Source organism: Diabrotica virgifera, chromosome 1, assembly GCF_917563875.1.
Source record: "Diabrotica virgifera virgifera chromosome 1, PGI_DIABVI_V3a".
Lineage (NCBI taxonomy): Eukaryota > Metazoa > Arthropoda > Insecta > Coleoptera > Chrysomelidae > Diabrotica > Diabrotica virgifera.
Genome location: NC_065443.1, coordinates 21,900,056 through 21,927,482, shown reverse-complemented (window position 1 = coordinate 21,927,482; position 27,427 = coordinate 21,900,056). Strand labels below are relative to the sequence as shown.

The 27,427-nt window shown below is 33.0% G+C and overlaps 1 protein-coding gene across 2 annotated transcripts in view; it reads right to left on the bottom strand.

Annotated features, from left to right (window-relative positions):
• Positions 1–27,427, bottom strand: part of LOC114324477 (LIM/homeobox protein Lhx3) — a 279,019-nt gene that overhangs the window by 3,909 nt on the left and 247,683 nt on the right. For both annotated transcript variants that reach the window (XM_050644906.1, XM_050644959.1), the window contains 3 exons: positions 25,861–26,044; positions 13,006–13,157; positions 6,261–6,458 (listed from right to left, as the gene is read on the bottom strand). In XM_050644906.1, coding sequence (XP_050500863.1) covers positions 6,261–6,458; positions 13,006–13,157; positions 25,861–26,044 — 534 coding nt within the window. The remainder of the gene's footprint in view (positions 1–6,260; positions 6,459–13,005; positions 13,158–25,860; positions 26,045–27,427) is intronic.

The window sequence follows — 27,427 nt, the reverse complement described above, 5'->3', positions numbered from 1 at the left end:
CTTTTATACCTCCCATTTGACTTCACATAAGCGAACTGTGATGTCGCACGTAGACCCTCGATGAACTTACTTACATCCTTGCATCTCGGACCAATCAAGCCAAAAGCATCCATAAAAACCTCCTCTTTTAAAAGTCTCTTTAGATCGATATCTCTATCTTCCTGTTTCTTCCTTTTGCTCGTTATTTCAAAACACATATTTATGTAAGCTGAGCGATTTTTCTTCCAAAACAGTCTAGCTTATGACCCTGTTTAGAAGTGACGTTGAAACCAGTGAGATGTTGAAACCAGTGAGAACCATGAAAATAGTCTGACGATTTCCCCTGTCCTCCTCCTGGCCCTTTCTTGTAATTGTGGTCATAGTATTAAGTTAAAGGTACTTCACCTCTCCTGGGCTGTATGTACCTCCTGCACATACTACCGGTTTTTCCCTTATCAGGTCGTGATACCTTTTCCCCTCACCGGAAAGTCCTTGTTCCATGACCACTACTGCAGATTTATTCCCTCTTCCGGGTTTGGCGACCGCATATAGATATTTTCTTCCCATTCGACTTTATAATGTCGTTTATTTTTTCAAAGCCTCTTTCACCTGAGTTCGGGACCGTTGCGATCATTTCTATCTCTCTTTCACTAAGTTGTTTGGGAAAGAACTTCCGAAGTCCATCGGTGTGGACACGCTTGCCGTCTCCTTAGTCCTTCCTTCCTCGCCGGTTTTCTCCACTTTCTATCTCGTTTCTCAATGCTGCCGAGAGTGACTTGTCTGAAAGTGCTCTCCATGTCTTCGGTGACACTCTTAAGGTTTATACATCATTCTTGATCTCGACCTTCGCGTTTGTATGGTCAGACATTAGTCTCACTAAATTATTTGTAACTCTCGTTTCTCCACTCCTTCTCTCTAGATCTTTTTTCCCCAAGTGAGGAGCTCCTTTGCAAGGTTGCCTCCCCTGGAAGATCCGTCTTGGTTAGGTCCCTACCCCTGACCGGATAGCTTCTAACCGAAGACCCTCTTCTTCCGAAAATTATAGTTTCCTCCTTCTTCTTTTCCTCTTTGCTAAGTACTTGCCTTTTGTTCCCTTCACTACTGATGTTGATGTAGTTGATTATGCTCCATATCATCTCATTCATTCATAGTTTGTTCCAGCTGCACCACCACTGATGACTCACTTCAATGTCTCCGGACTAAAAGGGATACTGGGAAACTGAAGGTATATTTTTGTGGCATCTTAATATAATTTACTATTCCCAATAAAAATAGTAAATTACTTCATGGAGTTAAATTAAAATTAAACTTAAAAAAATTCACGAGTAATATTGATTTACTTTGCATAAAAAGTTTGATGTAAAATTTAGGAGGGGGTCTGGCGCCTTTGTTTAGATATTAGGTTGGCGCCTTTTTTAGAATTTGGGTTGGCGCCTTTTTCATGAGCCAGTCCGGCCCTGTACATTATATAAAAATAATGACATTAAGTATCATATTTAACAATGTATTCATAAAATATTAAACAATTTTTGTTTTTACCAAAATAAGGGATATATACAACAATGCAGAAACTACAAGTCCATAATACTACTTAGTTACACCACGCAAATATGGGAAAGAGTAATTGATAGACGGATACGCGAAGAAACCGAAATATCCCTAATTAGTTTGGTTTTATGCAAGGCGCTCAACAATAGATACAATTTTTATTATAATGGAAAAATACAACAATTAAAAAACAAACGCTCATATGGTAGGTATTCATTGATCTTGAAAAGGTATATGATTTCCGCATCTTGAATTTCCGGTGAATAGAGACTGGTAAATTTGCAATGAAAACTGGTAATGAAAACCGAAGAATCTCTTTAATACCATGTATAAAAATTCAGCTTTATACCGAATATAAGTGAAAACCAAAAAATTACTTTTAGGTGGCTATTATTATAAATGGTTTAAGGATTTCTCAAATAATCATTATAGTTTTGATAAAATCTCGGAAAAACTGTCGAAACTATTAGGAAATAATACAATGGTTTAAAAAAATTTATCCGGAAATTTGGAAGACCATATTGTGGCATTACTTTTCATTGATGGGTGAGTGGACTCACTTACCTGCAAAAATGAAGAAAAAAACATTGAATCTATGATCATGTCAATTTTAGAAAACGATGATAACCTGTTTAGTTAACGAGGATCAGTTAATGTTCAGGTTGGAGAGTTTTTGAATGAACGTTTTTCAGAATGGTAGGTTGGTTGCAGTTGCAATAAAAGGGCCATCTAGACCTTCGGGTTTCAATCCCTTATATTATTTGCTATTGGGTTATCTGAATTCAACTAGTTCATTCAATTAATTTTACGAGTTAAGGGTTTAAGAGGTAACAAAAGAAATATTACAAAAAAATATTATTACAAAAATGACAAGGTGGAGTCAGGAAGTCTAGGGAGGTTGACTAAGGCGAAGACAAAAAGAAAATCTAACTGATTCTGACGGAAACATACTTTTGACAAAAATTTAAAATAAAAATGTGGTAACAATACCTAAAGATAATGTTTGAATACCAAAGAGATAACATCTTTGAGCTACAAGTGTAGTTAAATGATGGGCCAAGAATATTGCAGCAGGATGTTACCCATAACCTTATAAGGCGCTTGGAGGGTAAGAAATTTGCAAATATGTTATTGCTATCATGCAAAATGGACAATTCTAACTCTGTACCCCAGTAGAGGTGATAAAAAACAAGATTTCAAGAACGATATTAACGACAACACAGTACAATATAAAAAGTACGTACAACGGTAAGTTTTTGAGGATAATCGAGAACACCAAAAGGATTATAGTCCAGGACGCATCTGTTTTGAGATGGACGTTGAGAGGTGACTCAAATTTTTTTGCAGAAATTGTTTGAAAATAACTCAAATAATAATATTTGAGTTATCCTCCCACTCAAAATGGTCCGGAACATTGTTTAAATAATCAAAATGTCAAAATATGAAGGAAAAATTCGATTTTTTTTATTGGTTTTTTGATTATAACTTTAAAACTATTTATTTCTGAGAAAAGTTGTACAGACATAAAAGTTGCGTAATTAAATTTGCTACAATATAGAATTAGTTATAAATTTAAAAAATAGTCACCCTTGTTGCAAAATAGCAATAATTGCGAAAAAAACCACACAAAAACAAGTATTCGCATTTTACGTTTTTCAACCATTTATGCTACACTTAGGAGCTTTATATTTTACCCAGAAAAACTTTATGACATAGTAAAACAACACTGTAAATTGTGTAAATTTAATTAAGATCGGTTTAATAGATTTTGCAAAATAAATTTTGCAATCCAGCTTTCGCAAAAAAGATTCATTTTTTTTAAATGTTGTAGGACTGAAAATAAAACAGATAGCAAGTTGATTTTTTTTGCTTATAGAAGTGTACTTTACCTTTCATTTGCAATTTGCAAAATTAAAATCGGCGTCAGGAAATTTTTTAAATAAACATTAACTTTTGGTGCTACGCGCAGGACAGCGGTGTTCGATTCACACAAGTTGATTTCCACCAAAATTTCTTCGAATCTTTATCTAATACATTATTTTCTTACTCTATATTTTGTTGTATTTTAATATTTTAATTCCACAAAAATCAAACTAATTTTATTATTGTTTGTGAAGTATTATTTAAACAATTGCATATGTTTAAAAATAATAAACTTTTATTCTCTAAGTTAAAATATATGAACACAGAAAGTTTTTGCTAAAAAAGTGTTATTTCAAAGGATAGAGTATATGTTTTTATTTTGCAATAAACAAATTTATTTATTTATATGGAAATGTAATAAAAATTAAAATGTATCAATCATTATCAAAGGTCATTGGAATGCCCAATCAGAGCAAACTATCCGCTGTCCTGCGCATAGCACCAATAATTAATGTTTATTTAAAAAAAGAATGTGTGTGTACTTTGTACGCACGTAAGAAGTTATACTTCTATTATATGATTATATGATTATATGATTATAAACGAAATTAATATACTTTTTATTTATATTTTATTTAAATATTAAATTAATTTATACTTACTACTTCTCAAACATTTTTATTAAAACAGTGCCAAAAATTGAAATAATAAAAAAATAAAACACACACAAACACATTAAAAATGCCACAAATGATTTCTGAACATTAATTGTCGGAAAAATTTTTAACTAAATACGTATTTTCTGAAAATAAAATTATATAATAAATATACTTACAATCATAAAATGTATAAAAAAAATAAAAAAATAAAAGTTTCTATTGGGATTCGAACCAACTTACCACGCGGCTGGTATTTGCGTTATATTGGGTTTCACCCGCATTAAAACTTCGCCATAGAGACAGCTTGTCATTACGTGCGAAGATCGTCTAACTAAACAGATTAATCTTTTGACATTTTTAACTTATGTAAATCAAATTATTTTGATTTTGAATTGAAATGATTTAGAATTGAAAAAATACAACAAAACATAGAGTAAGAAGAATCAAATTATGTAAATAAAAGTATTACATACTACTTATGTATTTTGGTAGGTTCAAGGAAGGTATCGGAGCCCGTATAACGACTAATAAATTTCGCAATCACTTGCGTCGTGCAAAGTGGCTATGTTCAAATATCATAACAAAATTTGATCAACTATTTATAAAACACTTACCAGTGAAAGATTCTTTAGCTTTGAATAAGCGAGATCTGCGGCACTCATACTAGGCACAGTTTGATGAGCTTTCACATTGGCATGCAACAATCATCTCTTCTATGTAAATAAGTCCAAAAATATAATATGAAAACTATTTAAAAAGGCAGTATAACCATTAACTAACTTTTTGTTTGTTGTTTCTCTTCCTACAAATTTTAAAACGCAACAAGCATACATTATAACCAAACACAGTCCCACAGCTGTGCCACAGCTGCCATATTGGATAATTTTTGTCATGTCATTTGAACATCCAATCAGAACAAAGTTATAATGCGCATGCGCCCGGTCGCTAGGTTTTCCCGTATAAAATTTCACCGTCATTACGCCCGTAAAGAAGTATAATTTCAAAAAATTCCTAACGCCTTGGTGGTTAATCGATTTTAGTTTTGCAAATTGCAAATGAAAGATATAGTACACTTCTATAAGCAAAAAAAATTTCAACTTGCTATCTGCTTTATTTTCAGTCCTGTAACATTTTGAAAAAATGAATTTTTTTTGCGAAAGCTGGATTGCAAAATTTATTTTGCAAAATCTTTTGAACCGATCTTATTTAAATTTACAGTATTATTTTACTGTATGATAAAGTTTTTCTGGGTGAAATATGAAGGTCCTAAGTGTAGCATAAATGGTTGAAAAACGTAAAATTCGAATACTTGTTTTTGTATGGTTTTTTCGCAATTATTGCTATTTTGCAACAAGGGTGACTATTTTTTAAATTTAGAACCAATTCTATATTGTAGGAAATTTAATTACGCAACTTTTATGTCAGTACAATTTTTCTCGGAAATTAATACTTTTAAAGTTATAATCAAAAAACGAAGAAAAAAATCGAATTTTTCTTTATTTTTTGACATTTTGATTATTTAAACAATGTTCCGGACCTTTTTGAGAGGGAGGATAACTCAAATATTATTATTTGAATTATCTTTAAGCAATTTCTGCAAAAAAAATTTAAGTCACCTCTCAACGTCCAAATGTACTAATATTTTTACAGATGCGCCCTGGTCTATTAGTTCATCCAAAAATCAAGCCAGAAATATTTATTAAAAATCGTCTACAGAGTTATTAAATAGTCCAAAGCCATCTGGAATGCCATCATATAATAATAATCTACAGCGCAAGGGTGGAATGATTATTATGCTGCTCAAAAATTTAAATACAAGAAAAGGACTGTGTAACTGGATACGAATAATTGTTATGGCTTTGGGAACTCAATGTGATTCATAATTTTGACTAGGAAGACTATTTGGTTCCCTACCTAGAACAGATTTGTGCCCATCATAAATGAAATTCCCATTTAAGATTCGTCATCAGTTATCTGTCGTGGCAGTTTTACCTATGACAATCAATAAGAATAAGATTCAAAACAAGCAAAACAATCTCAAGGTTGTCAATGAAGTCATTTTCGCGAGTTTTCTCGAGTAATCTTATTCACAAAGAAGCTTTTTAAGGAGCGATATAATTTTGTATTTAATAGTGTTTTTCGTTTGGTGAAAACATTTTATTTTCATAACAAATTTTTCAAAGATATTTATCATCAAATATCTATAATTACCTAAACTAGCGTAAACTGAGAGTTGATCGGGATATGAGGAGAAGTGATCATGGCCGTGCGGTGACGCATGCCCAGGTAAATATGGTGGAGAAGTGGCACCATGGAGAAACGACGGTCTTCCGATTCCACTGTGTGGTGATGATCCATCTTGATCCATGCCCATATTTACTACAGTTCCGTAACTATCGTCACTTAGATCTGGAAAATAAGTAAAGGATTTTTTGTTAACAGTGAATTTAAAATCATTTTTTCTACGACCGATATTTTAATATAGACTTAAATTTAAGATAACTATTAAAATGTTACAATACGTATACTTATTTTTTTAGGTGACACAGGTAAGTGGTAAGTTACCACAAGTGATAGTTTATTGCATAGAAAACTATAAAAATTATAATTTTAAAACCTTTTTATATACTTGGGTTGGTTGGTGTCACGGACTCCGCAAATTTTGTAATCGATTTTAAAAATAGTTGTAGACTACCTAGATACCTGAAATTTTCAGGATAGCTTAGAACTAGCTAACAATGCAATATTGTATGTATTGCTATTATACAGGGTGATTAATAATTAGTGGGGTGAAGCTCCGTAGATCCGTTATAGTAATGTGTAGCGATAAAACTTAATAACAAAAATTTTAGCGAACTTTGAGCTTCACATTACAAAATTAGTTAAGAATGTTACAGGGTGTTCGATAACACGGTGGCAGATCAAACTTATGTTTTTTTAAATAGAACACCCTGTATTTTATTTTATATTCGAAATCTTCGTAACTTTTCGATTACAAAAATATAAAGGTTTGATATGTTATACGGGGTATTTACAAAGTTATAAAGATTTTTATGTGAAAATCGTAACAAGTTTAACTACCTTTATAAATAAAAGCAAGCACAAGGTCAATGGTTTACCGACGTCATATTTTTTTATTTATTGTCAAAATTTTCGTAAATCGTTGTTTTGCTAATTTTCTTTATATTGAATACAGGGTGAGTCAAAACCCAAGTACATTAGTTTCTCAGTAATTTTAAATAGAACACCCTGTATTTTATATCATTATCGAAAAGTACCATTACCATACTATAATTTTTGTATAACATTCCCTATGTGTAAATTTATTAGTTTTCGAGATATTTTCATTTTTTAGAGCAAAATTATTAATAATTACGGGTCTAAATCTTTCCAAATTTTAAGTAAGCCATGACTGAATAATTGTCTAAAACTTACAATTTGCGATTACTGATTATCAATCTGTAATCAAAATTGGTTACAATTTTTGTTATTAACTTTTATTACTATCTATTACTTATAACGGATCTACAAAGCTTTACTCCACTGACCAATCACACTGTATGGATAAATCGACTTTTCTTTAATTTCAAACTATTTTAAAAATGTGACTAATTCAATGATATTTTAAAGTACGTTAATAAATCGATATCTACAAATTGATGGTGCCTCAGTGGCATTAGACTGCAGATCGAGAGGTCCCCAGTTGGAAACCGGCTGTTGCGTTTTTTTTTTTAATTGTTTTAATAAATAATTAAAAGTATATATTTAAAATTATAATATACTATTTTAAACAACCGTGGTATTATAAAAAATACTATTTTATACTAGTGTAATTTTTGGAATCATAATTATAAATAACAGTTAATACACCTAGTAAAAATTCATATTTTATAAGTTAATTATTCTTTCCAAACATGTTGTGTCCTATATGTACACCTGGTTCCAAAAAAAACTGATACGACTCTTGACGCGTATTTTGTAGAAAATTGAGCAGTGTATTTTGAAGGATAAATACTTAATATTTACATACTGTCAATGTCACTGCCAAATCTTAAAATTTGTCCGATAGCTTATTCTGTTCCACGGTTATTAGACTTTATTATTAATCTTTATTATTAATACTTTCTCCGCAACTGAGGGTATCTTATCAACTGTATTGTTTTTAAACAATAGATGATAAAATAAAAATATTGACAGTTAAAAAATGTGAACATTATTGCATTGTGTGTGGCCTAAATTTGCGCTGAAAACTGAAATTTATTACATTTTTACAAAATTTTGGAATATGTTTAATTACGTAGACCAATTTTAACAGTTGTTTTCAATACAGATTTCAATCATCTACAAATAGTTTCTAATGTCTTTTGATGTCAAATAATTAGAGAAGCTGGAATTCAACAGTTTAATTGTATTCATTTTTTTTCGAATCCTGAGAAAACTAATAAATATTTTTGAAAAATTTAAACTCAGAATGAAAGATTACATTATTACCGAGGGCTGAAAGTCCCTGAAAACTTCTATAATATTTATTTTAATAAGTTACAGGGCTGAAAATAAAAAAAGTGTGATATTTAATTTCAAATATTTCATTCAATAGAAACTGCTTGTTTATTCTAAGGGGCTTTCCGCCCTCGGTAATAATGTAATCTTTCATCCTGCGTTTAAATTTTTCTAAAATACTTATTAGTTTTTTCATGAATCAGTTGTTTGTTGTTTGTTTATTTTATTATTTGTCTGTCATAATCAATATAATGTCAGATCAATCAAATACACTGCTCAACATGATCAAATCTTACTAGAGTCTTACTTAGAATCTTACTAGTCGTATCAGTTTTTTTAGGAACCGGCTGTACAATAACAAAACCCTGATATTATAAAAAGTACTTTTTTATTAGAGTGTAATTTTTGGAATTTTAAGCATGTTATCGATAAATCGTTTATCGTTAAATTATTTTATATTCTTTCCTATAAATAATAAAAAGGTTTTATTATAAAAAAGTTCTTTTTTATAAAAGTGTAATTATTTAATAAAAATGTTAACTATCTAAAAAACATTAACCTACAACCTATACTAAAATCACAATAAAGATGCACTAGAAATAAACAAACCAAAATACGTTGAATGTTACAAGGAGCACTCCCGAATCAATATTTACTATGTATAACCTTTGTAAATCATGATTTGGGAGTGCTCCTCGTAACATTCAACGTGTCTTGGTCTGTTTATTTCTAGTGGATTTTTATTGTGATTTTAGTATAAATATGTTTTATTGGCTGAGTCTTTATCATACATATTTCCGGTGTAGGAAAGTTGGTCGAGAACACTACTTCGTCGGCGGAAGCTTAGTCGACAACATTTGGTCGACAAACAGTTGGTCGAATGCGCAATTCATCTAATGTACCGGGTGTCCCAATAAGAATGGCTCTCGGCCATATCTCAGGAACCGTTTATAGTACAGCTTTGAGAAAAAAATTTTTATAACAAAAGTTGCCCCGAGAAAAGCCTGGAAATTATTTTCACAATTGTAAGTCCACCGCTAGAGGGCGTAATTGAATATCAAAAATTAAAAAATCGCAATTTTACAAAATTTGCCTAATGAAAGGGCACTGGAAATCCAATCATCGTATTCTTCATACAATTCTGTGCATATTTTATTTCACAAGTTTAAGTTTACCTGTGCAAATAAGAGGTGGGGGTGAGTGGGAACCTTGTTATGAAAAAATCGCTGTAAGTCCGGTTTTGCTTAATCGATTTTTACAAACTTGGTCTTGTTGAAAACAGCTCTTTTTCGTCAATGTAATAGTTATAAGTTGGAAACAGCCTATTACGTAATATGCCGGCTAGAAGGCGGTATTTATTTTTTTTTAGAAATCTAGTTTTCTTTGGAAAATATTAAATACAAGTATGTATATTTTAATTACAAAAATCCTGTATTACAAAATTAAACCAAATTAGCAACAGAATACCGAAAACCGTATGTCATACCTTTCTTTTATCTCGAGATATCTTAAGAAACGTGTAAATTTTAAACATAACTGTTGCTGTCATATAAGTGAAAAAATATAGAAGCACGTAGTGTGCTATGGAAAAAACAAAGGAACATTGTCCAGATGTCACCGTATGTAATGAATCAAAACAACAATAAGACAAATAACACTATCAAATATAACAAAAAAATAGTGTATGTACTTTGTACGCGGATAAGAAGTTATACTTCTATTATTATGATTTTAACGAAATAAATATATTTTAAACAGTTTAATTTTATTTTTATTTAAATATTACACTAATTTTAATACTTAAAATAATACCAAAAGAATTGCGTTAATATGTAAATTTTTATGAATTGTTGCCTCCGCGCATTTGCTTTTCTCTCGATGAATCGTAGAAAATGTAAAAACGTCAGATTTTCTACACAAATTTTTAATTTTTATTTCATTATATTTTAATATCAATTATCCTATTCTAAACTAAGATAAATAGGTACCTAACTGTTATTGTCACCGGTAAACTAAGTTAGGAAGTCAAAGTGGAAACAAGTAGTATGCTATGGAAAAAATAAAACTATTAGAAGTATTAACTTCAAAAAGTCATCATGTGTCAAATTATGTGTCAAATCAGTAAAACATAAAAATTTGTTCATTGATGATTTGTTGCGGTTTTGTTTCTATTAAATTTTATATAAAATTTATACAGAGTGAAATTCAAGATGATTCTTACAAACTAAGAAGCATTTGACATGATAGCCACATTCTTTGAATGCATAAGAAATGCAACTGTTGCGGCTAGAATATATGCAATGAAATATACCCAAATACGTCACCCCAGTAGTAGAGTTTTTCATATATTGTTTTGATTTATTATATACGGTGACATCTGGAAAATGTTTCTTTGTTTTTTTCCATAGCACACTACTTGCTTCTATATATTTCCACTTATATGACAGCAACAGTTATGTTTAAAATTTACACGTTTCTTAAGATATCTCGAGATAGAGAAAAGGTATAGACATGCGGTTTTCGGTATTATGTTGCTAATTTGGTCTAATTTTGTAATACAGGGGAAAAAATACATACTTGTATTTAATATTTTCCAAAGAAAACTAGATTTTTAAAAAGAAAATAAATAGCGCCTCCTAGCCGGCATAATACGTAATAGGCTGTTTCCAAATTATAACTATTACATTGACGAAAAAGAGCTGTTTTCAACAACACCAAGTGTGCAAAAATCGATTAAGCAGAACCGGACTTACAGCCATTTTTTCATAACAAGGTTCCCACTCACCCCCACCTCTTATTTGCACAGGTAGACTTAAACTTGTGAAATAAAATATGCGCAGAATTTTATGAGGAATACGATAATCGGATTTGCAGTGCCCTTTCATTAGGCAAATTTTGTAAAATTTTGATTTTTTAATTTTTGATATTCAATTACGCCCTCTAGCGGTGGACTTACAATTATGAAAATAATTTCCAGGCTTTTCTCGAGGCAACTTTTGTTATAAAATTTTTTTTCCCAAAGCTGTACTATAAACGGTTCCTGAGATATGGCCGAGCGCCATTCTTATTGGGACACCCGGTACAATTCGTCGACGAACATTTGATCGAACGGATTTTTCGTCGACAAAGACCCAAAGGGAATAATGATGACAAATGAAGGATTATTGATTTTTATTTTTTTTTTTTTCAAGATTTTGTTTAAATTTTCTGCTGTAGTCTAAAATGTTGATTCCAGTAACAGTATTCCAGTTAACAAAATAAAAACCAATAATCCGTCGTTTGTCACCATTAATCCCTTTATACTAAAGATAAATAAAAGTTTGTCGACGAAAAATCCATTCGAACAAATGTTCGTCCACGAATTTTACATTAGATGAATTGTGCATTCGACCAACTGTTTGTCGACCAAATGTTGTCGACTAATTTTCCATCGACGAAGTGTTCTCGACCAACTTTCCTAGACCCACATTTCTCATTAGGTTAAATAGGTGGTTAGGTACACCCATAATTTCACTGTTTCCTTGTAGCAGGATTTTGCTTCTTCTTTTTCTTCTCGTAGCACTACAACTCGGGGTGGGTCTTAGCTGACTGCACAACTCGCTTCCATCTAGAACGGTCGTCCATGATAGTTGGGTCAGTGGGTAGACCCATTGTTCTTAAATCAGACCATATTATCCCATTCGTGGACGTCCTAAGAGCCTTCTTCCTGTCGGGGCTTTCAGATTAGCTTCGCAAGGCGGTTATTAGGGAGTCTATGGATATGACCTGCCCATCTTAGACGTTGGGATTTAATCTCTTGAACTACGTCGCTAGCACTAGATATACTTACATATATTTGACCTCGGCATTTGTTCTCATTCGGTATTGGTTAGTATTCGGGTCGGATTTTGCTTGCATGAGAATTAAGAGTAATGATTCTGTAACTGTTGCATCCGGTTAGGGATCCTTTTTTGTGGATTGCAATAAAGGTCTATTCGAACCAGTCATCAGGCTTATTCACCTGTGATCCATATCATGTTACTCATATCCAGTATTATATCTACGCCATTCTCGCCCATTGCTTTTAGAATCTCGGCTGGTATGCCAGCCACACCTGGGTTTTTCTTGTTTCTTAATGAGTTGAGAGCCTTCTCTACTTCTGCTAGTAAAATGATTGGTTCTGCCTCTCTGATTGTCTGTTTCTTGTGTGCTGAGACTGATGCATCCTTTCAGAGTGGCCGTCTCTTAATTCCGAATAGCTACGATGATTGCCGTCGCGGGGATGGTACTAAAAGAAGAAGATTCTTGAGAGTGTCGTGACATGATCAGTGTCAACACTGATTGCACTAGAGCGGTACTAAAATGAAAATCCGCGCAGGTTCTTCCTAGCCAGCGCATACTACACTTTTACAATTTAACCAGAAATTCGTCAGTATTTCACTTCTTGTGATAATATTAAGTCAAGCTTAATACTTACCATGATGACTAAAACTATCCAAATCCACTTTCATTTCATCTTTGTCTAATAATTTATCGTGTCTAGGTGATGATCCGCCTTTCATAGATCTAAAGTATTGACTCCATCTCGTTCTTCCAGCGTCCTTCTTTAGCCTTTTTTCTTTCGCCCTCCTAAAACAGATGTAATAGTTATAGTATATGATGAACACGAAAATGATGATAATTGTAGATTTTCACAACTTCAGCACAAGGCTATTTCAATGTAGTAGGCTATTTAAATCTGGCAACGGACAATCTAAAATGGGCAATAAATCTAGCGATACAAACGTATGAGAATTTTAGGCAATAAATAATATTAATAATAGGTACATAATAGATAATGTTATTAATATTCAAATTAACGGATTATTTCATGTAAAAAATTAGTAGTTCAATGTTGGACCAATGACTTTCACTCTCCATTCTTCGCCTGCCATACATCGTTTATTACATTTTCGTCTATCTACTAGCTTCTTCACAGCCTTCTACGTCAAACTCTCTACGTTTTACTTATGTAGGAGGCTCTATTTTGTTAGTTTCTTTACCCACCTTTTGTCACTGGTTCTTCTTATGTATCTGCAACAATTACATCTTTTCTGTAATATATAATACATTTTTCTAGCATTGTTCGTTGTCTTATTTCATCATTTTCTTCATTTGAAACGATTCTTTTCGTTATTTTATTCTTGTATTTAGAGATGCATCAAGTCAAACTAGTTTGATTTTACTCAACAAACTTGACTTGACTTGAAAATCAAACTTTTTGTATAAAAAAGTTTGACTTGACTTGATTTCGATATCTTTAGGTTTGACTTGAATTCAAACATCTTCAAACAGTTTGAAAAGTTTGAATATTACGCAACGTGTTTATTTGTTCAGTGGCGGATCAACGGGGGGAGTCATGGGTGGGGGAGGGGTAGGGGAAACCCCCAATCCCAACAAGGTCCAAAAAAATTTTTTTGACAAATTTCAATAAACAGAAATGTATTGGCTGATATGATATTTAAACCGCAGACAGACAAATAAAACCCAATAAGCGCGCCAGTTAGGATAATAATTATTAAGAAAGCTTATAGCGTCTTATAGTATGATACAATTGATCCAAATAATGGCATAAACCAGACATCCAAAGTGAAAGTTATCATCCAACACCAAATTGTTCTATATGGTCCACATAATGTTCAGAAAAAAGTCGCACCATTTTGAGCGTCGGGTTTGAAGGGGAGAGGGGGGAGAAATCGGAAAATTCGTATTTTTTTACGTTTTTCGTCAATATTTTTAAAACTATGCGATTTAGCATGAACAACCTTTTATACAAAAATCTTCTAGATTCAATTTGAAATAAAAAAGACCCATTGCATAATCCTTCTAAAATGAACGGTTCCAAAGTTACAGAGGTAGTATAGTATAACTGGTCAAAAAAAGGCCTAACCCAAATATCCAAAGAAAGAGTCTGCCTCCAACACCAAATTGTTCTATATGGTCCACATATTGTGCAGTAAAAAGTTACACCATTTTGAGCGTCCGGGTTGGAGGGGTGATTGGGGAGAAATCGGTAAATTAGTATTTTTTTACGTTTTTCGTCAATATTTCTAAAACTATACTTTAGCGTAAACAATGTTCTATACAAAATTGTTCTACATAAAATTTAAAACAAAAAAGGTCCGATATATATAATTGTTATATAATCAACGCTTCCAGAGTTACGGAGAGTGAACAGTGGAGGTTTTCGATATTTTTTATATTTTTTGGGCAATTGATGATGATTTTGGGTGGTGAGGTTGACGTTTCTTCGAGGGTTTATCACTAACATGCCACTGAAATAGCAAATTTTATTTACAAAACACAATCCTGTTAAAGAAAATTTCTTTCATCAGTAATAATATTATAAATTTCCCAAAAAATATAAAAAGTATCGAAAACACTTTTCACCCTCCGTAACTGTGGAACCGTTGATTTTATAACAAATATGTATAGGACCTTTTTGTTTTAAATTTTATGTAGAATGCTTTAGAAACCGCATAGTTTTAGAAATATTGACGAAAAACGTAAAAATCTCAGAATTTACCGATTTCTTCCCCTTCTCCCCCAAACCCGACGCTCAAAATGGTGTGTGTGACTTTTTTCTTAACATTATGTGGACCATATAGAACAATTTGGTGTTGGAGAATAACTTTCACTTTGGATGTCTGGGTTTGGGTCTAGTTATAAGTTATACCATACTATTAATGCATATTTATACATTAATTTTTTAAAAATTTAAACCCAACATTTGTAGCCTGTCTCCGAAAGAAATTTAAATTGTAGATAAATGTAGGTAAAACCATATAGACCTGGATCCTGCGTACCAAAAAAAAGTTGATTAATAGCAAGCTGAAAATTTGTTAATAGCTTAACGGTGTCTAGTCAGACAAACTTTGATGTATGGGAACACTGGAACAGGGGAAGTTTTAATAACAGGTTAAAAATTTGGAACGTCAGACTACGTAAACGCTCCATGTATTTTGTCGGATAGAACTTCCAATTGATTTGTTACTATTTCATTAAACTCTCATGCAAAAATCAGACTGGTGTTTATCACCAACTGGGCATTTTAATGAGTGGAACATGAAGAACATGTCAAATGACAGGAATCATGTTGGTTAGTAATAGCAGTCTGATTTTTGCATGAGAGTTTAATGAAAGGGTAACAAATCAATTGGATGTTATGTCCGACAAAATACATGGGACGTTTTCGTAATCTGACGTTCCAAATTATTAATTTGTTCCACAATTAAAACTTCCACCGTTCCAGTGTTCCCGTACATCTAAGTTTGTCCGACTAGGCACCGTTAAGCTATTAACAAATTTTCGGCTTGCTATTAATCAACTTTTTTTGGTACGCAGGATCCAGGTCTAATAACCCAATGGTTAGTTTTTAATTTTAAAGAAATACCAACAAATATACAGCAATACGTTTGTATTGTATTTTCGAGTGAACTAGCAGATTGGTAACCAGATGTTTTTTCTAACTGGCCCTTAAATGCCTTTTTTAATAAAAGAAAGTCATAAAAATTCCAAATCATTTTATTTTGAGCTGTCCATTGAGACACATGTTACTGTGCTTGACTGCTAAATACAAATTTTAAGATGTTTTCACTTGAATACTATTTTGTCCTATTGGAACATGAGCGGAGGTGAGGGGGCAATATAATACAATCCAGGGGTTCTATGTAAAATATAAACGAAAGTTGAAAAGGTGGAAGATTGTGATTCGGTAGTTTTTTTTTTATTTAAATTAAAAAAACAATGTTACGTAATAGTGATGTAACGAATATTCGTATTCGTATTCGCATTCGGGAATATCCGCATCTTTTTGCATATTCGCATTCGCAAAATTTGTGCGAATGTTTTGCGAATATGAATATCAGAGAAATAATAATTTGAAAATAAAGTTAGATTAATAAAATCAAAATCTATTCTCTTTCTCATCTTTTTTATTAAAAAAAGGTAACTTAACCTCGTATAATCAGATTATCAGCCTTCACGTTGTTTTATTATTTGGCATAATGTAATAAAGCTTAAGATTCAGATTGATTGACACTAAATATCAATTAACTTCTCATTACAAATTTAGAAAACATTTCAAAAATAAAAACAAATTAAAAAAAACTGAGCATTCGCATTCGCATCCGCATTCGCGAATGTCGTTATTAGATATTCGCATTCGCATTCGTATTCGCGAATGTTCAAAAAATGAAATTCGTTACATCACTATTACGTAATGCGCTGTTCGAACCATCTTACTCCCTCCCCGTGTAACGCGCCGTAACGTTTTACATGACCCCCCCCCCCAACTTGCGTTACGTAATACTTGAACCTGAACGCTCCCAAAGTAGATTAAATTACACTTTGTATGATAAAAAAACTATCTAACGAATTCTTTGTTTTAATCTAGTAACACTCAGATATAAAAAAGTTATATGGATAAAACGAAACTTGTCAGCAAGCAGTTTAAGCATTCAGGAATCATTTTCAAGAAATTTAAATTTACGACCCTATTTTGATTATAATCGCTTCCCGTATTAAGTTACTTTTATGTGGCACTCATTGTATTATTAATTTTCTTATCTTAATTGGCAACTAACATGTCAATCTCGACAAAAAAGTATATCTACTAAATAAATTATTTTTCAAACTCTTTCAAACTAGTTTGACAAACAGTTTGAATTTTCAAACCTGTACGATTGACCAGTTTGACTTGACTTGAAATATTTGTCAGAAGGATTGACTTGAGTTTGACTTGAAATTAAGTCAAACTCAAGTCAAGTTCAAACATTCAAGTCAAACTTGTGCAACTCTACTTGTATTAACTAGCTTAATGCTGATTCCGTTCTTTATTATCCAGTTTTCTGCACCGTACGTCAAAACATTTCATTATCATCATCATTGGCTCTACATACAACCCATGGTGGGTCTTGACCTATTCCAGAATCAGCTTCCGTTCCTTCCTATCCTTCGGCTTTGTTTTCCAATTTCGTACTCTTAACATCTGTGTCATTCATCTGGTCCTTAAATCGTGCTCTGGGTCTGCCTCTTCTCCTCACTCTAACCGGTCTCTCGCTATAAATGTGGTAAAAAAGGTGGTAAAGCTCAAAATTATATCATCTACGCCATAATCCGTTCTCCTGCACGCCTTTATAGATATAGACGGAGAGGCAGCGCTGAAAAATCTCTTTGAATTTACTAAAGCTAGATTTTTCACAGTTGATTACTGTGAGTGTGTAGAGAAACATACTGCGATCGGTCAAGCGAAACGTAGAACAGGGGTTACTGAGAGGGTATCAAAGTTGCTTTCCTACGAAGGTAATTCAATTAATTTACTAAGGCTGAAAATCAGTACACAGATTCTAAATTAAATATAAATAAAAGTTATTATAGTCTGTCAGCTGTATGACGGGACAGAGCCGGTCGGTCGGCCCCAATAGTCGATTGAGGAAATGAAGCATTTTGGCTCGCAATTTTTTCGTCCAGCATGGATTTACTTGAAATTTTCACATAAGGTAGGGACTAGTCCAAGGATCATTTTCTATATAATGCCGCTATCATACGCTAAAACCTTGGGGGTGGTTGCCACCCCATGTCGGGGTGGGTATTTTTTATTACATTTTAACCATGTAATTCGATGGAAAAGTAATTCTAAGAAAAAAATGTTTTTTACATTTTCTTCGTAAAACTAATATTTTTCGAGTTATTCGCGCTTGAAAATAACAGTTTTTCGACGAAAAAATCGACTTTTTTAGAGGGTTTTTTGAGAATACCTCGAAAAATATGCATTTAATCAAAAAAACTGTAGATATCAAAATTGTACCTTTTAGTAACATAAACCAAATTATTTTCCAATAATATCTTTAAGACCAATACAAACCGATATACAGCATGTTAAAGGTTAGCTTTTTTCGTCAAATGCATAATTTGAAATATTCAAAGCCAAATAATGGGAAAAAATTGCATTTTTCGAGGAAAACTTAAATAATATTTTTTCAAGTATACAATTAGACCTTTAAAAAAATAATAAAAAGTTTCTAGCATGAAAATTAAGCGACTTATAATCAAAAAAATGTCGGTACCTGCCTTTCTTTACGAAAAAATCAGTGAAAACGAACCCCTAACTACCTTCCTAATTCAAAATTGGTCTTCACCTTTCTGTAGTTCTATTTATATTTATATTATCAATAAACTCAAGGAGTTTGACCAATTTAAAATGCCTAATTTTGGAAAAATTGGAGTTTAAAGAAAAACTGATTTTTTGCAATTTGGTATTTTTCACCTTTTACTTCAAAATATCTCCGAAAATACTGAAGATACGAAAAAAATTATAAACTACTAAATTGTAACTTTTTTTAATGACTAAAATTACTCTGTACATAGATTTTCATTACAGTGAATAGTTAGCCAGATATAGCTGTTTAAAACCTCTATTTACCAGCAAACAGCCCCTTATTCGAGCCCTTTAAAAGCGCCCCAATTAAAAACTAAGGAATCTAACGAAATTTAATTTACACAGTCTTATAGCTCTTTAAAAATCCTACAAAATCATTTTTGAAGAAACTTTTTGTCGCCAAAAATATATAGAATATTTTTCGAGGTATGTATTCTCAAAAAAAGCCTCTAAAAAAGTTGATTTTTTCGTCGAAAAACTGTTATTTTCAAGCGCGAATAACTCGAAAAATATTAGTTTTACGAAGAAAATGTAAAAAACATTTTTTTCTTAGATTCACTTTTTACATCGAATTACATGGTTAAAATTTAATAAAAAATTCCCACCCCCGAGATGGGGTCACCACCCCCAAGGTTTTAGCGTGTGATAGCGGCATGATATAGAAAATGATCCTTGGACTATTCCCTACCTTCTGTGAAAATTTCAAGTAAATCCATGCTGGACGAAAAAATTGCGAGCCAAAATGCTTCATTTCCTCAATCGACTATTGGGGCTGACCGACCGGCTCTGTCCCGTCATACAGCTGACCGACTATAATAACTTTTATTTATATTTAATTTAGAATGTGTGTATTGATTTTCAGCCTTAGTAAATGAATTTAATTACCTTCGTAGGAAAGCAACTTTGATACCCTCTCAGTAACCCCTTTTCTACGTTTCGCTTGACCGCAGTATGTTTCTTTCAAAATTCAAAGAGATTTTTCAGCGCTGCCTCTTGGTCTAATATGGTCATAACATTTCACACTTGTTAATACTTTTTCAGTTTTTCTCCATTTCCATTTGTTTGTTCTTCTTGATATCTCTTGATATCTTCTTAATATTTCTATGGTACATTCCATGTCAAATCACTCAGGCAAAATATTTTGGATCTCCGATTTGTCTGAAAATTGGTATAAAGCTTCTGCGGGACGTAAAAATAAGATGTTTAAGGTCAAAAAATCTTCTTCTTTTTTCTCAAAATGTTATTTTATGCGATTTTACAGTGATTTGGTGTTTATTTAAACAAATTTGCATTTTCTGTCGTAAAGTTTCGATGAAAAACATAATATTTTAATAGAAAGGACTCAAAAATGTCATTATATGCATTATAACAAGTTATTTTGAATCAAAACAAGTTTTTGATCAAATTTTATAGTGTAAAAAACGTTAAAATACCGTTTTTTGCATTTTCCTCCATTCCCAAAATACATTATCATCGATTTGGCTGAAAATTTGCCCACAGATAGCCAAAAGATATGACTTTAAGTGGTTAGAAGGATTTGAATTATATTACAATACAATACCAAAAAAGTTACATGCAGTAATATCAGACTCAAAAGTATATATTAGTCCAGTCGGGATAGCATTTGACCTTGAATGCCGAGCTACCCAAAATTTTATTTTTTTGATCTTTAGGGGAGTCAATAGTAGCCTAAATTTAAAATCACGAATGAATTCCTCCGTTACGTTAGCAGCCATCTTGATTTTAAAGGAGAACCTGTTTTGCTCAATATCTCCGCCATTTTTAAATTTTCGACAAAAATGGTAGGAACTGAAATTGTTCCAAATAAATCGTATTTACAATTATTACAATTTCTTTTTAACAATTTTTGTCGTGAGGTCGATATTTTCGAGTTAATTGTACTTACAGTAGACGCCTATATTTTTGACTATAATATTGCATGTAATTTTTTTGGTATTGTAATATAATTCAAATCCTTCTCACCAATTAAAGTCCTATGCTTTGTCTATCTGTGGCCAAATTTTCAGCCAAATCGATTATGATGTATTTTGGGAATGAAAAAAAATGTAAAAAACGGTATTTTAACGTTTTCTACACTATAAAATTTGATCAAAAGCTTGTTTTGAATCAAAGTAACTTGTTATAATGCCATATAATGACAATTTTGAGTCCCTTCTATTAAAATATTATGTTTTCCATTGATACTTTACGATAGAAAATGCAAATTTGTATAAATAAACACCAAATCACTGTAAAATCGCATAAAATAACATTTTGAGAAAAAAAGAAGAACATTTTTTGACCTTAAATATCTTATTTTTACGTCCCGTAGAAGCTATATACCAATTTTCAGACAAATCGGAGGTCCAAAATTTTTTTTGCTCCAAAATTGAGTGATTTGAAATGGAATGGCCCCTATATTAACTAGCTTACTGCTGATTTTCTGCACCGTATGTCAAAACATTTCACACGTATTAATATTTTTTCAGTTTTTCTGCATTTCCATTTGTTTGTTCTTCTTGATGAATCTCTGCATAATTCATGGTACGGTGGTATTCCTAATCTTTGAATTGAAATCGTCCATTATAAATACACTGTCCCGATTATTAATATTGTTTATAACGTTATAGGTCTGGATCCCGCGTATGAAAAAAAAGTTAATTAATAGCAAGCTGAAAATTTGTTAATAGCTTAAGGGTGTCTAGTCGGACAAACTTTGATATATGGGAACACTGGAACAGGGGTAGTTTTAATTGTGGAACAGGTTAAAAATTTGGAACGGTCAGACCACGAAAACGGCACATTTATTTTGTCCGACAGAATAGACTTAAACTCTCCGAACAGAGATTAAACTCTCATGCAAAAATCAGACTGCTATTTATCACCAAATGGGCGTTTTAATGAGTGGAACATGTAGAATATGTCAAATGACAGGGATTATGACAGGTGATAAATAGCAGTCTGATTTTTGCATGAGAGGTTAATCTCTGTTCGGAGAGTTTAAGTCTATTCTGTCGGACAAAATAAATGTGCCGTTTTCGTGGTCTGACCGTTCCAAATTTTTAATCTGTTCCACAATTAAAACTACCCCTGTTCCAGTGTTCCCATATATCAAAGTTTATCCGACTAGACACCCTTAAACTATTAACAATTTTTCAGCTTGCTATTAATCAACTTTTTTTTCATACGCGGGATCCAGACCTATTATGTTAATAATAAATAAACAATAAAGCAAATGACAAAAAATAAAACAAATTTAACTATGTACCTACTTAAATATTATTTTTTTATGTTGGTAATATTAAAAATACATACTGTTGGTAAAAATATTTGTTGTTATGAATGGATGATGTCCTTTTGGTGCGAGACCTTGGAAAAATATATAAGCCCCAACATTAAGATTTTCTATTATTTACTGATTTATTGTAGTTATTTATTTTGTGTATTAACAAACTTCCAAGGAGTCTTAGGGCATATGGAGACATTAATTAGAGACAGTGGAATTTATATAAACAACACTGTAGGTGTAGGTACGAAAACGCCGTAGTTATTACATTGAAAGTATTAAGTATTACTAGAATATAGCAAGATCTGGTTACCGATAGAGAAAGAAGGGGTTTGTCATTATCATTAGTGCAACAACCCTTTATGGGTCTTAGCTTGTTCTAGGACTTTTCTATATTATGATTTGTTATTTGCCTTGTTTTTCTAGTTGGTAATGTTAAAGGTTTAGACTTATACATATACAGGGTGTCCAGAAACTCTACCGACAAACGAAGACAGGAGATTCCTCAGATAATTTTAACATAATTTAACCCAATTCACCTAGTCCGAAAATGCTTCCTAAGGGAGCTAGAGCTCTTTGAATATGGCGTCATGTAATTAGTTTTTCTTAAATACCTCCAGAACGCTTCTATTTAGAAAAACGAAAATTGTTATACGTATTTAATTTCCAGAAATGAATCGATTCCATCCATTGCGAATTTCTAGTACAACTCATAGGCGTCCGTTTTGGGTAGGGCAACGGTTATTTTATCGCCTAACTTTTTTGTCTTTAATTTTTAAGCATTTTTGACTATGAATTATTTAATTGTGAGTTATTCTAGTACTAAAAGGTACTCTTAGTTTAAGTCGATAGGATACACCGTTTGCTAGAAAAATCGATTTGAAAATTTTTCGTTCCTTGAATTAAAAAAAAAAGTAAAAATGAATAACCATTTTCAATTTCGTTGCAAAACGAAAATACAGCCGAACCATATTCCAGTCCAATCAGAGAGTGCTGCAAGCACCTCTACCGGTTTCGAAACTTATTAGTCTCTCATCAGGAGGCACATATGCTGCTCTCCCTGATCCAACCAAAACAAACCCCAGCGTGCAGTCCCGAATTGCAACGAACGAAATGGCATAGATGCCCTAGCGGCAACTGCTAGCAAAAGACTAAGTTTTCACTCTAATGGCATATAACATATCCCACCAGAATGAAAACAATGGGAACCTTCTCTGGTTACACCTGGTTGCAATTCGGGACTGCACGCTGGGGTTTGTTTTGGTTGGATCAGGGAGAGCAGCATATGTGCCTCCTGATGAGAGACTAATAAGTTTCGAAACCGGTAGAGGTGCTTGCAGCACTCTCTGATTGGACTGGAATATGGTTCGGCTGTATTTTCGTTTTGCAACGAAATTGAAAATGGTTATTCATTTTTGATTTACATTTACTCTGTGTGGAGTATGAAGGGAACCAGTCTCGTTGGAACTTTACCGCGCTGAGCAGATGTGACGTGAATTGTAAATTGTAGAATTCCCTCATCTTCCTTAGTCTCAGCATCCGTATGGCTTGCAAATTGTAGAAGCCTCGGAGGTGTAACCAGAGAAGGTTCCCATTGTTTTCATTCTGGTGGGATATGTTATATGCCATTAGAGTGAAAACTTAGTCTTTTGCTAGCAGTTGCCGCTAGGGCATCTATGCCATTTCGTTCGTTGCAATTCGGGACTGCACGCTGGGGTTTGTTTTGGTTGGATCAGGGAGAGCAGCATATGTGCCTCCTGATGAGAGACTAATAAGTTTCGAAACCGGTAGAGGTGCTTGCAGCACTCTCTGATTGGACTGGAATATGGTTCGGCTGTATTTTCGTTTTGCAACGAAATTGAAAATGGTTATTCATTTTTGATTTACATTTACTCTGTGTGGAGTATGAAGGGAACCAGTCTCGTTGGAACTTTACCGCGCTGAGCAGATGTGACGTGAATTGTAAATTGTAGAATTCCCTCATCTTCCTTAGTCTCAGCATCCGTATGGCTTGCAAATTGTAGAAGCCTCGGAGGTGTAACCAGAGAAGGTTCCCATTGTTTTCATTCTGGTGGGATATGTTATATGCCATTAGAGTGAAAACTTAGTCTTTTGCTAGCAGTTGCCGCTAGGGCATCTATGCCATTTCGTTCGTTGCAATTCGGGACTGCACGCTGGGGTTTGTTTTGGTTGGATCAGGGAGAGCAGCATATGTGCCTCCTGATGAGAGACTAATAAGTTTCGAAACCGGTAGAGGTGCTTGCAGCACTCTCTGATTGGACTGGAATATGGTTCGGCTGTATTTTCGTTTTGCAACGAAATTGAAAATGGTTATTCATTTTTGATTTACATTTACTCTGTGTCGAGTATGAAGGAAACCAGTCTCGTTGGAACTTTACCGCGCTGAGCAGATGTGACGTGAATTGTAAATTGTAGAATTCCCTCATCTTCCTTAGTCTCAGCATCCGTATGGCTTGCAAATTGTAGAAGCCTCGGAGGTGTAACCAGAGAAGGTTCCCATTGTTTTCATTCTGGTGGGATATGTTATATGCCATTAGAGTGAAAACTTAGTCTTTTAAAAAAAAAGATACAAAAAAAACTATTTAGAAAGATGAAAACTGGTACATTTATTTATATTCCAGAGATTAATCGATTTCATTAATGGCGAATTTCTAGTACCGGTCATAGGCGTCCGTTTTGGGTAGGTCAACAGTTATTTTATAGCATACCTTTATTGTCTTTAATTTTTATGTATTTTTGACACTAGATTATTCAATTATGAGATATTCGAGTACTAAAAGTTACTATTGCTTTAAATTGGTAAAATACATCGGTTTTTTTTAAATTTTTTTTAACTTTTTTTCAAATTCCCAAAACTAAAAACTTTCAAAGCGATTTTTCTAGAAAACGGTGTATCCTATCGACTTAAAGTAAGAGTACCTTTTAGTACTAGAATACCTCACAATTTAATAATCCAGTATCAAAAATGCTTAAAAGTTGAAGACAAAAAAGTTATATGCGATAAAATAACCGTTGCCCTACCCAAAACGTACGCCTATGGCCGGTACTAGAAATTCGCAATGGATGGAATCGATTCATTTTAGGAAAGTAAATATGTATACCAATTTTTGTTTTTCTAAATAGAAGCGTTCTGGAGGTATTTAAGAAAAACTAATTACATGGCGCCATCTTCAAAGAGCTCTAGCTCCCTTAGGAAGCATTTTCGGACTAGGTGAATTGGGTTAAATTGTCATAAAATTATCTGAGGAATCTCCTGTCTTCGTTTGTCGGTAGAGTTTCTGGACACCCTGTATATTAATGTTCCATATAATATTTATGTATAAAACTTTCCTTTGATCTTTTTTTTGCACTGGCATTTATCTTATATTTTCTTTGGTGCTTCATTCATTCTCGTTCGTTTTCGTTGTCAATACTTGAACGTTCCAGAAAAAATTATCTCCATCTACTTATAATTGTCTGTTTCTTCGTCAGTAAATGTCTCCAAGTCATATGGAGCCACAAATTGATCAAATATACCATCTTCTTCGTGTGCCTTCGTGCCTTGTCCGTTCCGAGTGTTGGCAATTATCATGGTTATTCTGACTTGGTTTACGGCAGATCTGAATAGTTCGGCAGATGACAATCCGAACCATTTCCTCAAGTTTTGGAGCCACGATTGTCTCCTCCTCCTTGGACCCCTTCTGCTGTATAACTTCCCTTAACCAAGTATATTCTCCCTTAACTTAAATATATCATAAAATACAAAAATTTACTGCAAGAAGAAAGTCAAGTATATAATACAAAATCTTAATGTTCAAGTAAACATTAATAAAAATGAATACATTTACCTGTTTTGAAACCATACTTGGACTACCCTCATGTCTAACCCTGTATCTTGACTAAGTTGTTCCCTAACGTGTCTGGCAGGTTTCGGACTATTGTTATACGCCGTCTTCAACGTTTCTAATTGTTTTGCAGTTATTGTCGTCCTTGGCCGTTTATTCGGTTGGTCTCCGTCCAAACATTCTGCAGCTATTCAAACAAAAACAGAAGCTTTATCAATAAATGGTAGGTGGAAAAAGGGGTAGGATACAATTTTTCACATACAATGCAATGTGTCTTGAATGTATATTGAATAATAATGTGGGGAATATACATCCTTGTCGCACACATATATGTCAGAATTCACGATCCTACATCACTCAACGAGAATTTGTATTGCAAAAAGTTTCTCTTGAGTACCTATCTAATACTTTCCTGAAGCCGAATTGTGAGTTTCTCACGTACTCTTCACATTTTTAGTGTTTATCACGTGCTCTTCACATTTAGCACTCTTAGATAGAGTGCAGAACGGAGTATCCATAATTTTCCAGATACAAATAGAAGAGAGATAGTCTATTGTCTCTTATGTTAAACATTACCCTAGAAAGCTATGAGAGAACCTGGAATAACAACAAGAGGAACCATAGAAATAAGAAACGCGGACCTGGTACAATAGTTCACGGCATTGGAAGCAGCCGCAAAAGAAATGGAGCTACCGTTAATACTACTAAAACTAAGTAACTATCTACAGTCCGTCTAAAATACTTACCGTTGCACGTCATTATCTACGTCAGAGATCTAAGTTGACATTGCCCAATTATAAAAAAATTCTGGAATTCCATTTCGTTCCTTTATAATCCATTTATAAAAATTAAATGAAACATATTATTGTATATTTATTTAAGGTAACATTAATAGAAATCTTCCAATATTATTTCTACGCGTATAGAATAATAGCCATGGATCCCGCGTACCAAAGAAAAGTTGACTGCTTGCAAGCTGAAAATTTGTTAATAGTTTAACGGTGTCTAGTCGGACAAACTTTGATGTACGGGAACACTGGAACAGGGGAAGTCAGATTACGAAAACGTCCCATGTATTTTGTCGAACAGAACATCCAATTGATTTGTTACCCTTTCATTAAACTCTCATGCAAAAATCGGACTGCTATTACTAGCCAACATGATTCCTGTCATTTGACATGTTCTTCGTGTTCTACTCATTAAAATGCCCAGTTGGTGATATACACCAGTCTGCTTTTTGCATGAGAGTTTAATGAAATGTTAGCAAATCAATTGGAAGTTCTGTCCGACAAAATACATGGAACGTTTTCGTAGTCTGACGTTCCAAATTTTTAACCTGTTCCACAATTAAAACTTCCCCTGTTCCAGTGTTCCCATACATTAAAGTTTGTCCGACTAGACACCGTTAAGCTATTATCAAATTTTCAGCTTGCTATTAATCAACTTTTTTTGGTAGCGGGATTCTGGTCTAAAAATATGTCTAGTGGCTGTAATTCCACTGTACTCAGAAAATTGATTCTAAAAAAGAACACACCTACCGCCTAAATATTTCGTGTTGGTATCATGTGAC